This window comes from Taurulus bubalis (assembly GCF_910589615.1).
Source record: "Taurulus bubalis genome assembly, chromosome: 21".
NCBI classification, from domain to species: Eukaryota; Metazoa; Chordata; class Actinopteri; order Perciformes; family Cottidae; genus Taurulus; species Taurulus bubalis.
The window spans coordinates 5,424,766-5,440,812 of NC_136609.1; the positions used below are offsets into that span (position 1 = coordinate 5,424,766).

General features: G+C 43.9%; 1 protein-coding gene across 1 annotated transcript in view; it reads right to left on the reverse strand.

Moving 5' to 3' along the window:
• The window catches only part of dmd (dystrophin), a gene marked incomplete at its 5' end in the record, with an annotated part of 308,870 nt that overhangs the window by 113,911 nt on the left and 178,912 nt on the right, over positions 1 to 16,047 (reverse strand). The window contains 10 exons of the mRNA XM_079236662.1: positions 435 to 557; positions 700 to 879; positions 1,161 to 1,331; positions 1,416 to 1,571; positions 1,651 to 1,824; positions 2,854 to 2,964; positions 4,559 to 4,720; positions 10,504 to 10,653; positions 12,016 to 12,150; positions 14,390 to 14,572. Of these exons, the coding sequence (XP_079092788.1) occupies positions 435 to 557; positions 700 to 879; positions 1,161 to 1,331; positions 1,416 to 1,571; positions 1,651 to 1,824; positions 2,854 to 2,964; positions 4,559 to 4,720; positions 10,504 to 10,653; positions 12,016 to 12,150; positions 14,390 to 14,572 (1,545 nt within the window). The remainder of the gene's footprint in view (positions 1 to 434; positions 558 to 699; positions 880 to 1,160; positions 1,332 to 1,415; positions 1,572 to 1,650; positions 1,825 to 2,853; positions 2,965 to 4,558; positions 4,721 to 10,503; positions 10,654 to 12,015; positions 12,151 to 14,389; positions 14,573 to 16,047) is intronic.

Below are 16,047 nucleotides of genomic sequence, written 5' to 3' on the forward strand. Positions count from 1 at the left end.
AAGACACAGAGTCAGCCGGAGAATCGGTATTTCTCGAGGCACGAGAGCTGCAGCGGCCCGGTGAAACAATTATTAATTAGCCGGGGAGGGATAATATTGGCAGAAAAAAAATTATTTCCTCAGATTAAAGTGATACATTTTGGAGAGTTACTTTAAAAGAGAGTTATTTTAGAAGAGAGTTACGAGTTCCTTAGAAACAACATCTTGTAACTTTGCTTGGGTGCATCAACCTCATCACACTACCGTGAAACACTGTGGTAACATGAGCAACCACTTATCTCATTTTAGTATTTATTTATGTTCATAAAAGAACACAGAAAGAACGTGAATGAAAATGTGTATGTATCGCAGAACCTTCAACATCTGAGATGGCGACCTTAAGGATTTATCAGATATAGATGACACGCAACATATATAAAAACAAACATTACAACCTTAAGCACAGCATCGTTGGGTCCCTTGCTGTCTATCTCGTCCATCTTCTTCTCTGCTCCGTCAATCCATCCGTTCACTTCCTTTATCTCTCCATCCAACTTCTGCATCTGCCGCTGGTAGTCCTAAAAGAGAGAGAGAGACACATAAAGCATTTATTTCAATCTGTGACACTTCTGAAGGGTTATTTTTAGAGGTTTAATGTTACCGCCGATAAGTAAGACAAATAGGGTGTTTTAAGCTCTATCTTGTGTTCCCGTCTCTCACCAGCAGCAGATTGAGCCATTCTTCTGCTCTGGATGTGACCGCGATCCAGTTGCAGCGCAGCAGGCTGACTTTGTCGTCCACCAGGCCGCCGTGGCCCCGCAGCACTGCCTTGAGGGCCTCCGCGAGGTCCGCCACGTCCTGCAGCTGCGGCTGGCGCCGCTCTGTCTCCCCGTGGACGGACTGACAAAGGAAGAGGACACAAGAGGGAGAGTTTAGAGACAAGATCTGACGACCCATTCAAAGCTGAAACAAATGACATATGACCCCCAACCCCTCCCCCCCGATGTCTTTCTTTCACCATTATTTTTGAGGATAGCAAATAAATGACTGCTTATTTTTCGTCAAGCCTTAATGCCAGTGCTATGTTTTGTCCTCCTTAACCTGTTATATGCATATTATTTTCACAACCCGTAACAATATGCAACAACCGGGACATTAATAATAATATGTGTGTGTCATACCTGTGCCCATGCCACCTCAGCCTCCAGGTCACTGGGCATGCCGTCCACAGCGGAGCGCCGGGTCAGCTCACCATCAGTGGCGGCGAGCCACTCCGTCAGCGCGTTCAGCTCCTTGCGTAACTTCCTGGACAGCTTCAGACTTTTCTCCAGCTCCAGTTTACTCTCAGTTACCTACACACACACATACAAAAAGGGCACATCCATATCTCAATCTTACTCGTGTGTGTCTAACCGTGTGCGCGCAAGAGTTCTAACCTGTGAGCCGAGCTGGTTGTAGAGCAGTTTGAGGGCGGTCACCCTGTCGTCCAGATCTTTGGGCTGCTCGGTCTGCTGCCTCTGGACGATCTGTCTGCCGGTTTTAATCACCGTCTCCACCTCCCCTTTCACTTCACTCAGCACCTTGTACAACTTCTGTTGGCCAAAGAACACACAGCAGGGGGCTCAACACAGGATCACACCATCCGCTTATCTATCTGCCACAATGACCCACCATGCACTGGTCCAGCTGCGACTGCACCACGTCCTGCTCCACGCTGCGGATGTCTAGCACCCCCGTCTGGCTTTTGACCCCAGCCAGCGAGCGTTCGCACTCAGTCAGCCGGACATCGAAGTTCGCCGGCTTCTGGAAGAGCCGGAACTTTGTCCACACGTCGGTCAGCAATTTCTGTGAAAAGGGAGGAGATGCTGACCTGCGTCAAATACAAAAGCTTGGGTTCTATGATAGTAAAGGGGGACAACTGCTGGAAAATGTAGTAAATTACATAAACAAATGAAAAAAACAACATGTCAGTCAGTCAGAAACATCCTACATGTCCACTTGCTCAGATCAACTCAATGGCAGAACATCACTCTCCTGCTTATGTTACGCACAGCTAGCACAACTAGGATAGCCTCATTTATTATGCTCTGCAGCGCTGGCTCTGCAGCTGATACTTCTGTAATGCTCGCGAGCAGAATGAACAGGCTGTGGCTGGGGTGGGTATTGTCTTTTAATTCCCTTTGGGGTCTTCGCAGGCACCTCTTGTCACCAACATCACTGCTGCTCGTTATATGGGTACCTCATGAGTGTCCGTCTCTTAGAAATGTAGGTGTTATCTTTGTTAAGTCTTTGTACTTTGATCACACATCGTACATGTTTCCTCCATCTAAGAAACATTGCTAAATGTAAATCTGTTGTGTCACATCCTGAGCTACAGATGATTATTCACGCTTCTAAATCATCCCGGCTGGACTCCTGCGATTCCCTTTCCGCTGCCGCAGCTAGTTGTCTGTGAGCTGACTACAAACGGTCCTCGAGATTGAATCTGTGGTCTCTGTTGACGTCTTTTAGCGGCTCTAGCTGAGGACTCTGGCCTTTGTGTTACCTTGTGCTGCCGAGTGTTTTTAAAATCTGTTTTATTGATTGAAGTTTTTCTTTCTTTCTTGTAAAACACTTTTTTAAATCGTTTTCTATGAAACTTGCTTCAGTCTACAAACCTATTACAATAAAACGTATAAGTAACATCACTTGAGAACATTCATCAGATTTCACACATCTTATACAACTTACCTTACAGCTTTTTACAAAGGCTTTATACAACTTTTTCACATGGAAACTCATCTTGCTCCCATTTAATTTGTGAGTTTTTTATTTGAAGTTGTTCGCTCTCTATGTGTGTGTTTGCGCATGTGCAGGTGTGAGTGTGTATTGTACCTGCATCAGGTCTATCTGTCTCAGGACCCTCTGGGACAGCTTCTTGTCCTGGTTCTTCTTCACCATGTCCTCCAGGGTCCCTTCATGGCCGCTGAGCTCAGACTGGATTTTCTGTCAAGCGCACAAACACACATCATTAAAATAAAAGATGATCTTTTATGAATGACAGCTAGTCTTACACTGAATTATGGTTAGAAATGTAGTAAATGTAATAAGAACTGTCTGGAACGTGAAACAAAAGCGAATGACGTTGTAACGGCTTCATAGTCTACCTCCTTCTGCTGACCACAAGGTGGCAGGAGGCATCAAGGAGAGAGCAGAGGGACGCTCAAGAGATTTAATAACCTGTCGTTCGTACTCACACACACACACACACACACACACGCGCACACACACACACACACACACACACACACACACACACACACTCGGTCTCCCTCTCTCTTTAAATATCAATGCTTGCTCTGTAATCACATATGCTAATCCTCACCACTCTAATCCAATCATTTTATCCTGCCACATGTGTGGAGACAGAGAGAAATAGAGAGAGAGAGAGAAAGAGGGAGAGAGAGGGGGAGAGAGAGACAGTGTGAGAGAGAAAGAGAGAGAGCGTGTGATCCTTTCGTTCTTGTTGTCTTCATCGTACGTGGAGGTATCTCTCAATCCCCTTTCTACTCTTACGTTTCAATCACTCATCCTTTCAGGCATAAGTAGAAGTTAAAGGAAGAGGAAAAAAAGAAAGAGGCATAATGGCTGTCTGTGTGTGTGTGTGTGTGTGTGTGTGTGTGTGTGTGTGTGTGTGTGTGTGTGTGTGTGTGTGTGTTCCTGCTGTCCATGTCCAAAGCAGCTCCCGGCTTAATTAGGACCACAGGGAGAGAAAAAGAGCATTTGCCGTTCCCCCTTGAGTTCCTGTGCATGCGTGCATGCGTGCATGCGCGCACATACACACACACACACACACACACACACACACACACACACACACACACACACACACACACACACACACACACACACACACACACACACACAGCCAGTCTCTCTCTGCCTGTCCACAGTCTCTCTTAACAGGGAACTCTGACCAGACCAAAGGTCCGACAGTTTTTCTTGAGAAACCTGACATAACTGATGGTGAATTGACATCTTTACTCTCAAATACCTGAACTTAAAAAAAACAAAAAATGTTGAATACATCCTGGCCCAGACTAATTGCTGGAGGCCTAGATGAGTCTTTTTTGGGGTATGGATACTACAAGGCACCCCTAGCCAATCTAGTCAGCTCTGGTTAGTTAGTCCCACTGATCAGATCAGGTGTAGTGATTTCACTTGTTTTATCAGCCATTTGGTAGAGCAGGTATGATATCTTCTTGAAATATTTGTCGCACTTCACATCCTGCATGTGTGATTATGGCATCAGACATAGACGCGTTGCTAGAAAAGCTTAAACAGCAAACATCCTTCTTTCCCCTTGTGGTAAGGCGCACTATGAGCAATGTTGAGTTTATTATGACAATAACCTCAGCTTTTATGGGTCCCCCCACCCCCCACTTTCCTCATACCATAGCACAGCAATGTTAATAGCTCAAAGTCTGCTTGAATTTTCTTTCTTCCATTTACCACATTTGATCGACAGCCCTGATCCCGGGTGTTTTTAAAGCGGTGGCGACGCGTCCCTGTCTGATCGGGGCTTAACCCTGACGTCTACCTGAGCCTCCTGCGGTATCTGCTGGGCGTCGATGTGGTCGGCCAGGTACGCGCTGAGGTGGCGGTCGGTGTTGGCCAGCGAGTCCTGGATCTGCCTCAGAGTCTTGTCGTTGTCCTGGGCCCACTGGACACTCTTCTCCAGCTCCTTCTGCCTGAGCTCCGCCTGGGGGAAGAAAAGACATCACGCCTTACATAAAGTACAAACAATGGGTGTTGTGTACGATCACATCCTTTACAATTGTGCACACACTTAAAGCCATACATGTCATAGGCTGACATGAGGCAAATAGATGAGTTTAGGAGAATGTGAGCTTGGTCGGTATAAAGGCCAGATGTTCACACATTTAATTAAAAAGATCCAATTCTCTACCATCGACTCCTGTCTCACACCATTTCTCTCTTGTCGAGCAGTATATACTCCAATCTGACGAAAAGATTTAATAAAAGTAAAAGGTGAAACACAGCCAAGTGGGCGTAGTCATCATGGCGTCACCCATGGGTTTGTAGACTGACGATTTGAAGCCATCTTGGCTTTTTGCAACCAGTGGGCGGGCGGGTATGACCGTATTGGGACCATCGCCAATCAGAAGGTAGCCCCGCCCTAAAGCATACTCTGCTCTATTTGACTCTAAATGGACCATCATTCAGTAAATGAACATCACGCTGTATTGAAGAAGACTTGAAACTAGCGATTCAGACATAAACTCATGTTTACAATGTTGACTGAGGGAATAAATCAAGAGAGAAGTATTTTCCCTTATGCCGTGTTCACACCGGACGCGACGCGAATTTGCGGCGTGACCAGTTTACATGTAAAGTCAATCCACAGACGCGCTGCGGCGCGAATTTGCGAATGTGCGGCGAGATAGACGCGTTGGAGGCGGCGCGAACAGAACGTTTGACCTGGGGCGAACAAAGCGAAGGACGCGGCGTGAATTCGCGCGAGTTGAATTATCCCAACTCTGGCGGAGAAATCGCTTGACGCAAAGTTGCGGCAGCCAATCAGCGTTGAGAATCAGCGTTGAGAAGCTCTGCCCGTCACCACCGCCTGTCCCAGTTTCTGAATGAATCTGCTGCTGCTCCGCCTGAACCAGCGCTGGTAGCGGCTTCATTGAGACGCTGTTGTGGGACTACGGATACAATTATGAACCCAGACACCATGGAGTTTGATGTTCCGACATATGTGGAGTTTACACAAAAAGTATAAAGCAGAACTGGTGGTTATTTCCATGGTGGATGGCATAATCGGTATCGTTTTACGGAGATACGCGAGACGCTGTTCCTGGAGGAGTCAGTGAAATTCACCGAGCTGTGTGCGGCTACGGATGATGTTATGAACCCAAATACGAGGGCGTTTCATGTTTGGGACTTCCACAACAAATATAAAGCAGAACTAGTGGTTATTTATTCCATGGTCGATAGCGGAAATGAAAGCTTCGTCGCTTGTCTCTCACAGAGGCAAGCAACAGAGCTAAGCCACGCCCCTTTGGTCGCGCCGCAAATTCGCGTTTGATGCGAACACCCTCTTACTACTCGCGCGAGTAAACTTCGGCGGTGGTTGCGGCGCCGCAAATTCGCGTCGCGTCCGGTGTGAACACGGCATTAGACTTCTATACAACCAGAGGAGTCGGCTCCTGCTGGCCATTGGAAAGAATGCAAGTTTAAAACACTTCCGCATCGGCTTCATTTATCAGAACCGGAGGTTGCCGCCTGCTAATAGCTTCCTCCTGCTGGTACAAAAGTACAAAGTACAAATCTGCTGGTCTGATTTCACCAATGTTGAACATAAGTGCAGATTTCCTTCACCCAGTGGCGTAGTGGAGGTATACAAGGTTTACCCACCTCTTATTCTGGTTTACTGTAAACACATCTATCAGCCAGACCAGCTGATAAATAAATAACTTTAACACACACACACCTGTTAATGCATACGAACCCAAACACACACACACACACACACACACACACACACACACACACACACACACACACACACACACACACACACACACCCTGCGTGTACCCTCTTGAAGGACGGACGGCGGGGTTTCTCTCTCATGCCGCCTCTGTGCGACCGTCACCGCTAACACAAATAACCAACGATCCTCTGACGACTGTTGGTCCGGGAAACATCCAGCGCCTGGCAACTACTGAAGTGTTTCCTTTCTGACCCCACCCTGTGACTGGCTGCAAGATTAACTAGTAAACGGACTATTACATGTGTGCGTGGTTACAGGTGAGCATGCTGAGCTCTCACAGAAGGATAATGACTCTAAGTTTAGCCCTGAGCCTGTCTAACCCTGGTGTGTCTCTCTCTATCTCTCTCACACACACACACACACACACACACACACACACACACACACACACACACACACACACACACACACACACACACACACACACACACACACACACACACACACACACACACCTTACCAGTGGATCTGTCTCAGCTAATAATGTATGAAATGAGAAGTCGAGGGAGATTAAATATTTAGACAAACATTGATAACAACCTTCCCTGTGGCGATCGACTCCATTTCCCTGGCAATTGTCGGCTCATAAATACACATTCTCATTAAACACACTCTTAATACTTATTGCTCTCAACCACCCACACACACACACACGGTTGTGAACTAGAGAGATAGAGGATCGCTGTTTGCTTAACCGTGTTCTCGGACTCGACACGCGGCTCCTCTTATTGGTTCACGGCCATTTAAGAGAAGCCGAAATTAAAAAGGCAAACACGCCTCTTTGATCTGAAGAAACGCAAACGGAGATATGAGACAAGCTTTTTTTTCTCTACTTGCGGGATGGATTTATCTCCACACGAGTTTTACAGTGGGACGTTGATATGATGAGATTACGTACTTATTCTACTGTCTCGGCATTTACTTGGTCCCCTGCGCTCCTTAGAACTCAGCGCCATCTGATGCTGGGGAAGAGTCCACATTCAGCTATTTGACTCTTGAACTTATCATACTTTTGTCTGATTAACAAGTAGGAACTAGATAAGAAAAATACTTCCTTGATGTCTATCTTGGATTTGAATGACATTGACTTTTTCTCAGTTGTTGTAAAAGCAATCCCAATAGTGTTGCTGTTCCACATGCAGCCATGTGAAAGGCAGCCGCCATGGGCTGCGTGGAGGCCCAAGCAAACATACATGCAAATCTTGACAAATTAAGCAATTTCCCTCTCTGTATTGGAATACAGGCATGTTATTTATCACTGGAAATAGTTATGGAACACACTGTTGCTTTCCATACCAAAGGACTTGCCTGCTTCCTCAGTGAGGAGGGACCAGCATCTGTTCTGATTTATTTATAAAGCCATGCTGCAGCTGTTGTGTTGGTAGCTGCTGCAGCCTCCCTGCTCAAAGACGTCGCTATTTGATTTGCGTTGCGTCTGCATTTGTTTGTGCGTCTCGGCACCATTGAAAATGAGGTTTCTCCCTCGGTATGCTTTCTGAGGTTTGAAGTGAGATAACACAACAGACGGACATAATGTGTGCTGCACTGTGGCTGCCCACTGCTCCCGAGCAGTTAAGACGGGTCAAATAGTTTAATAAAGGACAACTAGGTTCCGCATTGGGATACATATGATTATGAATTGATAGTTTACTTGCATAGATGAATGCAAGTACATGTTGGATGTTACAGAGACTTTGATGAATGCAGATCCCATTGCGGAAACTCGTATTTAATACTTGTAAACTTTGACAGTTTTCCTGTTTCCAGAACCTCATATTTCTAAAATTATGCAAAACACCTTTCCTAGAAAACTCAATTTTTCAAGGCGTTAGCTTTTGATATAAGGTATGTAGGGACCAGCATGTTCCATTTGCTCCTATATATTATGACAATTTTCATCTAAAGTCTCTGGTAGGTTTACAAAAAAACATCAACGTCCCTAAAACTGTCCACGAAACCTTCCAAGATATTTTTTTCCGCTGATTTAGTTCGAATATAAATAGATTAAAAAAAAATAAAAAATCCCCTCAGGTCAAAAACAAAAGAGAAAAGAAAGAAAAAACATTAAGGCCATATTTCGGTCTCCGTGTGCTTTTACTCCTCCATCCGTCTTTCCAGAGATACTCACAAACAGCCGTGTCCTGTCTCTGAGCTCCGCTTCTCCTTTACAGATGACCAGCAGACACTCAGAGCCGGCCGGCCTTAGCTCGCACGCAAACATGCCGACAGACACACACAACCAGAGGACGCCGCTCCTGGGATGCTGTCAGACGCACATGCTCAGACAACACACGCGGTGACACCTCCTCCCAACAAATACAAAAAGTCTGCAATAAAAGTGTGTCTCTCTGTTTCTCTCGCACACACACACACACACACACACACACACACACACACACTGTCTCTGATGGGTAGACAAACAAAGAAAGGCTTATCAGGCTGCAAGGAGAACATTAATCTGGCTCTATTGTGAGGGAGGATCAACCCAGCGGGCAGTGTGTGTGTGTGTGTGTGTGCCTAATCTGTCACTGAGGATCCCCACAGGAGGCTGAGAAGGTATTGCTGCCGTTGATGACGGCTTATGATGGCTAGAAGGAAGACTGAGGAGGACGTTGGAAAAGGAGGAGAGGAGGAGGACGAAGAGGTGGAAAAGAAAGCGGAAGTAATTGACGGGGTATAAAATAGGGTGGGAAAAACGGGGAGAGGAAGATGACGAAGAAGTGCTAGAAGAAAAGGAAAGGTGTGATGAAGAGTAGGGGAAGAAGGTCTATTTTCTTAATTAAATTGGTTATTGTCTTAATTGTCTAGTCAATTAGATTAAATGTCCCTTAGTCCACTATTATAGAAGACACAAATATCCAACATAAAAGGCAAATGATTTTCTGTCAAGCAACTACCTGATTAATACGTTGAATAAGTAATGATTATGTTTTCAGAATTATTTTATATATATTATATATACAAATTTAAATTGTGCTCCACAGTTGTTCAACCACACTGAGAGCTGAAAGGCAGGAAGAGACAAAGATCTCAGTTGAATAGGAATAAAGAAACCAGCAGTCGTTGGTAAAAGAAACTGAAATCTTAGCATCAAATGTGTGCAGATTAAACAGGAACTTCCTGTTTCAGGGTCAAGTTCACAACAATGCAGTCGAGAACAAGCTGTGATGTATACAGCTGCCAAAGCAAAGCTTTTCTGAAAGCGTCACAATAGAAACAGAAGGTCAGTGTAAGGTCAGCCCTGTTGGAGGTCCTGTGTTATTATGATACAACAGTTGGACTTCCTCCTTCTCTTCCATCATAACTACTACGGCAACTGGAGGTTGGCAACTAACAATAAATAGTGATAAATTAAATGATAAATGGACTTGTACGGAGCTTTTTCTAGTCTTCTGACCACTAAAAGTGCTTTTACACTACATAACACTCATCAGTTCATACACCGATGGGAGGAGCTACCATGCAAGGTCCCACTTGCCCATCAGAACTATCTAACCATTCACACCATTCAGACACAGCAGGCACAGCCTACAGGAGCAAATACGGGTTGATTGACGATCTTCTGATGGAAGGAAGACCCGCTCGCCCACTGAGCCGCAACATGGCAATTTAAATCTGCTTGCACCAACGATTGATGGGGACGTTTTCTGTGGGAGGACAGTCTCATATTCTTAAGTGGATGTTTTGGCCTATATTAAAAACGTATGAGGTTTAATGTATTTTTTACAGATTGAATTGGAAAGATATCTACCACTTTTTCATCACATACAGGATAGTTGTATACGTAAAAAAAAAATTAAAACTCAGGTAGGTAGGTAGTGTTAAAGATGTGCTATAGATTCTGAAATCATTGGTTGTCATTCCAAACGCTCAAACATTGTACTGGAAACATATTCTAAAAGCGACAACAAAGCTAAAAGACAGCCTGCAGCCTGCCATACTTCTAAAGTAGTGTGTGTGTCTTTACCCTCGCCATGAGCGCGTCCCATCGTGTGTTGAAAGCATCCAGTTTTTGCTGTATTATTTCGTCCAGAACGCCTCCGTCCATCAGCGTCTGGGCCAGCTCCCGGATCTGGTTCCTGTTGTCCTCCGGGTGCCGCAAAAGAACCTCTACACTCTATACACACACACGCACACACACAATGATCAATCACACTAGACCATGCCACTTTACAATGTCTGCAGTGGAAAAACTTTGTCTTCTGTTATTATTTTGATTGAGAGATTCAAGCGGCAAAAAGTTAAATATTACGAGTTTAAGTGAAACCACAAAAACATATGCCTTTGCTGGTGTTGCCTTTTTGTTTACAAACTGATACTGTTTTTATTTGGATGTGACTCGTGATGAGGTCAGAAAGGTATATTGAGAATGATGCAGGATGCTAGTGCTAGGTGATGATATATAGAGGTTAATTAGCCCTGGCTAGTCTGACCTTAACAACTTATCACATCTCCACAAATACAGCTGAGTGGGCATTTATTTGCATTTTTGCTGTTCTGTACAACGTTAAATGAAATAATGCATCCTGGACTAGCGGCTTTAGGCTTTTTGCATTGTTTAATCTCACCAAATCCCTTGATGTAACATCTAAGGCAGTCTGCAAAAGCACAGTTTAAGCAAATTAAAGAGTTGGAGTTAACACATAAGCCTTTCATTTGATTTCCTCAGGAAAGCCAGGAAGCCCTAATGTCAAGATTCAATGAAAATTCTTTTGGACTCGCTATATTTCCTTTGTGTGTGTCCTACATAACACACACTGAATCTATCTTTATGTCCTCCAAATGCCTGCTGATTTATTTATTTGATATTTTCACATCAGATAAAAATTATATTTTCTAGAAGTACCTTGCATCCCAACAAAAAAAAAAGTGGAGGTGTCTCAAACATTCTGCTGGCCCTCAGGGGCCTGACTTCTCCGGTTGCAAAAATAAGTCAGATTGTATAGAAGTCTATGAGAAAATGACTCTTCTTCTCTCTTAATTTATTCTCTCAGTAAACATTGTAAACATGAGTTTATGTCTCAATCTCTAGTTTCAAGTCTTCAATACAGCATGATGTTCATTTAGTAAATTATGATAATTTAAAGTCAAACAGACCATAAAGCAGGGGATGCTTTAGGGCGGGGCTACCTTATGATTGACTGGTTGCTTCCACTTTTTTGTGCGGTCTGGAAGTTGTCCATTTTTTCATCTTATAACTTTAACCCTTTCGCAGTGTGTTATCACTTCGAGAAAGTTAATTGAAACATTTTTGGTCGGCTAAAAACGCTTTATTCAGCTTTTCAATTGTTTCACTCCACCCTCTATAGTCACTTCTGGTTGCAAAGAAAACAACATGGCGACCATCAAATGCTGAACTGAAAACAAAAATCCACAAACCATGTCCACTTCTAATATCCCTGCCTACACTTATGCTATATATAGCATGTCCTATTGCACACATGTTCTATTCGCTAATCTCCTCCTCCTACTAACTCACATTCAGTGCCTCCTGCAGCTCCTCCGCTCCTCCTTGGAGGTTCTCCATCTCATCCAGCTTCTGCTCCAGCTGGTCCAGGAAGGTGTTCTCCTGCTCCAGGTAGGAGAGCAGCTCACACCAACATGCCCACACCTCCTGCAGAGCAAAATAACACACAATCATCAGGAGGCCCAGACAGAAAGAGATTGAAAGAATTAGTGAATGGATCAATACAAAATAAATTAAAAAAATGTCAATTTTGACATTGTATGCGTTAAGGTATGGCAGTCAGACAGCAGCAGAAAAAGAAAAATAGTGAGGGCAAGCAAGTACTTAACAAGTACTTGCTTGCCCTCACTCTAACTAAAAATACCTTGAAAATGAGGCTAAAGGGAGAGTGACATCGAGGGAGGACAAGGAGAGGAGGAGGGAGGCAGCACTGTAGCTGCCATCTCAACTTCCTCATGCTGTTGTTTTATCTCTCCTTATTCAGCATTGCTACTTGGCCATCATATCAGCATCTGTTCAACATCAACATGTTTGATGGGTTTGCTTCCAACTGCAAATGAGCAGCAGTTCCCTCGGTCTGGCTGAAGTGATTGGACCGGCTTCAGAAAGAGATTTCACACAAACCATTGCAACAAAGCACTTATTGGAGTGCAGCAGCTGATGGCTGGAAGACAGTGTTGGTGGCAGCATGTAGCTTATAGCATCAAGTGGACATGCATTTCTATTAATGGCAGCTTTTCATGATTTCAAAAGCTTCAAAGAGACACAGTTGCTGCCCGAACTCGAGCAAGGAAAAGCAGTTAAAGGCTTGTAGGGTTCTTCTGCACATGGTGTCAGGCTAGTTTCCACATTTCAGCACCGACAGCTGTTGATCAATAACCATTACATAGAGTGCAAACGTCACACATTGTGGGTTCAACATATATTACACATTGAAAAGGCCAATAACGTTAAATAATTGAAGATGAATAGCTATACTGCATGCTTTATGTTCAACGTTGCATTAGAACATACAGAAGAAAGAATCCCTTGTTTTTTTACGTCAATCTATCTTCTCCAAATGACTCCACCATTTCTCGTCAATAGGAGCAAGACAGAGTCTTTATAGTTGTTAAGCCTCTTCTGATGTTTTGTGTCTCTTTGAAGTTGTTACGCATCTCTTTGTGCTTTTTGGCACTTGTTTTGGTTTTAATGCAGTTTTTGTCTGTGCATGTTTTGTTTCTTTGGTGTGTGGAGTCTGTTTTGTGTCTCTTTTCAGTTGTTTCGTGTCTCTTTGTAGTCAATTCGTAGTCTCTTCGTAATTTCTCCTTGTCTCTTTGTAGGAATGTTTGTCTCTTTGTGGATGTGTTTCCCCTTTTCATAGTCGCTGTGAGTCTCTTTGTGTCTCTTTGCAATTGTTTTGCATCTTTTTGTATTTACTTTGGTCCCATTGCGGTCTTTTGTCTCAGTTGTTGTTTTCTGTTTCTTTGTGGTCATTCAGAAATGTTGAGCATGCTTGTGTGCTAGTGAGGCTTTCGGCGAGTGCTGACCAGATTTGACTGTGCATGTTTTGTGATGATATGACGCGTGACAGAGGAAAGGGAGGGACAGCCAGACCCGTGCCGAATCAGCAGAATCTCGCCATGTCTCAACCCAAGCTATGTTCTGCTCCGGTCACGGAGGAAACCAACCACTGCTCCAATATTTATTTATTTATTTTCGTTATTTTCCGTTTTAGATTTTAAAACGGAAAAAAACAAAAAACAACACTTTTTGGGGGGTTTTCTGACTTCTGAAACAGCAAAACTAAAGAACAAACAATATATTGATTTAAAATGAGATAGACGCCTATCTTCTCAGTCTAGACATGCAGATACTTTTAGCTTTAAGATAAAACAAGAGATTTCTCCCTCCAAACCACAAAACCTTTCATAAGAAATAATTTCTCCTGAAGAATGAATTAATCCTCAACACATATTTATCCAGCTACATTGCTGTCTATCACCTAAACGTTAAGCATTAAAATGTCTTACGGCATTCAAATCCCCCCTTCTTTTAATGAGGCATACAGTTTGAAGGTCATGAGGTAAAATGCAAGAAGAAGAACCAGGTGCTGCTTGGCTAACGGCTCCTTTCCTCAGCTCATCCACAATATACTGTGACACGCTCAGCTACACACTACACAGCAACATGCCCTCCAGATGCTGAGGTATGTGAGCGCTGCGGCCTTGGTCTTGAAACCACATGTAAGGCTGTTTTTACTTTGGGCATGCACACATGAACACACACACCCTCCTCTTTCCCTTCTCTTAAAAGTTTCAAGTGCGTTTTGTCGTCAACTAAGCATGCCAAGGTCATCCAATTAACACTTCCAAATGATCACAGAGAAGACAGATGAAGTTCATACCTCCAGAGTTTTACATTTCCCATCCAGCCGGCTACACAGGCGCTGGTAGTTCGCCGTTAGAACGTCCAATTCAGAGCGCAGGGCATCATGGGCCGTGGGCGGAGCCTTGGCGATGAAACTGTTGACGCTGTCAGTCAGGAGTTTGACCTTTAGCTCCTTGGAGTGGACCTCCTCCTGAGCCCTCTGGTAGAGAGACAGAGTAAATGAATAAGTGACGTCAGAGTTGAACAGGCTGCTTGAGACACTTCAGGACCTCAGGTTCTGTTCATTTAGTTTGTCAAGCCTCGTCATGTCAGTAAAACTCTGGACGGAAAAGAGAGACTGGTGGCAAGAGAATAAAAGAAGAGAGGGAGACTTAAAGAAGAAGGGAGGGCTTAATGGATGGAGGGATGGATGCACAAACACATGATTCAATGTATCTTCTGTTGACAAAGCCACAGAGTGTAAAGGGAGAGACGGAGAGAGCAAGTAAGCCAACGAATCAATGAATGACGAAGTGTAGCTAATACTTTCCCAAACGAGGAAGGGAAGAAGGGAGGACAGGGGGGATTAAGAGAAAAGGCAAGTGAAAGAGAGTTTCTTTTCAGCTCAGAGCAGAAAGGAGGAGTCGAGGAGAGGAAGAGGAGATTAGCAAGAGTGAAATCAATTTTTAATTTTCAACTTGACTCTCAAGTAAACTTTTTGGGAGGTTGGGTGGAAGGGGCCGAGTTTTGCCAAGGCTTTTGGGTAATCACAAAGCAAATGCATTTACATCACAAATACATCTCATTAAAGATATGAAGGCAAAAAAATAAAAAAGGCTCTGCAGAGAAAAGGAGAATTGATGCAATTTGATACAAAATTGAGGACTGGATGGAATGAGAGTGACACAAAGCTGTTAGTGAGGATACGGGAAGACGATAAAAGAGAGAAAAAGACAAACAGACGGGAAGAGAGCTGTTTTTTAACTTCAACAATGGAAAGAGACTCAGGCAGACCGGGGTGTTATCGACCAGGAATGAACCAGGATCAAAAGAGAGTGACAGAGAAAAGACGGAGCATAAAGTCAGTCTGATCTTCACGGTGAATATTGAGAAGACTCAGATCATGATATTGTCGAACCCTCAAACTGGGAACCTTCAGTGTACCACACGTTCATGCATGTGCACCTGTATGATATTATGCATGCACCATAGGCGTGCTATCATATATTGCTATCTTGCCTTCTTAATGTGATCTTATATATCGACTGAAAGTATACTTTTGTGGTGCAGAACGCAGCATTTCATTGCCGGAGTACATAATGATACATTCATTAATTGACAAACAGTGCATATTAATGTATATTGAGTTGGGTACAAATTAGAACTTGATAAACATCTATGTAAACCCTGAAAGCAAGAATATTATTATTATTATTTTAAATGCGGTAAAAATCGGGACAATTTGCTAGCGAATCTTGAAAACCGGAACATTTGTGTGTTTTACAGATATGTGTTGGGATTCAGGACACCGAGCTTGGGGACGTCTGGTCACTGTATCAAGTGTGCGTTTGGGGACCGACCCTGTATCAGTTCTGCCGAGGAGAGGAGAGGACAGCAACAGACACCAAACCAAACAAAATATTACCTCCAGAAAAAACTGGCGTTGCATTGAAGCATCAATAGACCGTATGTCCG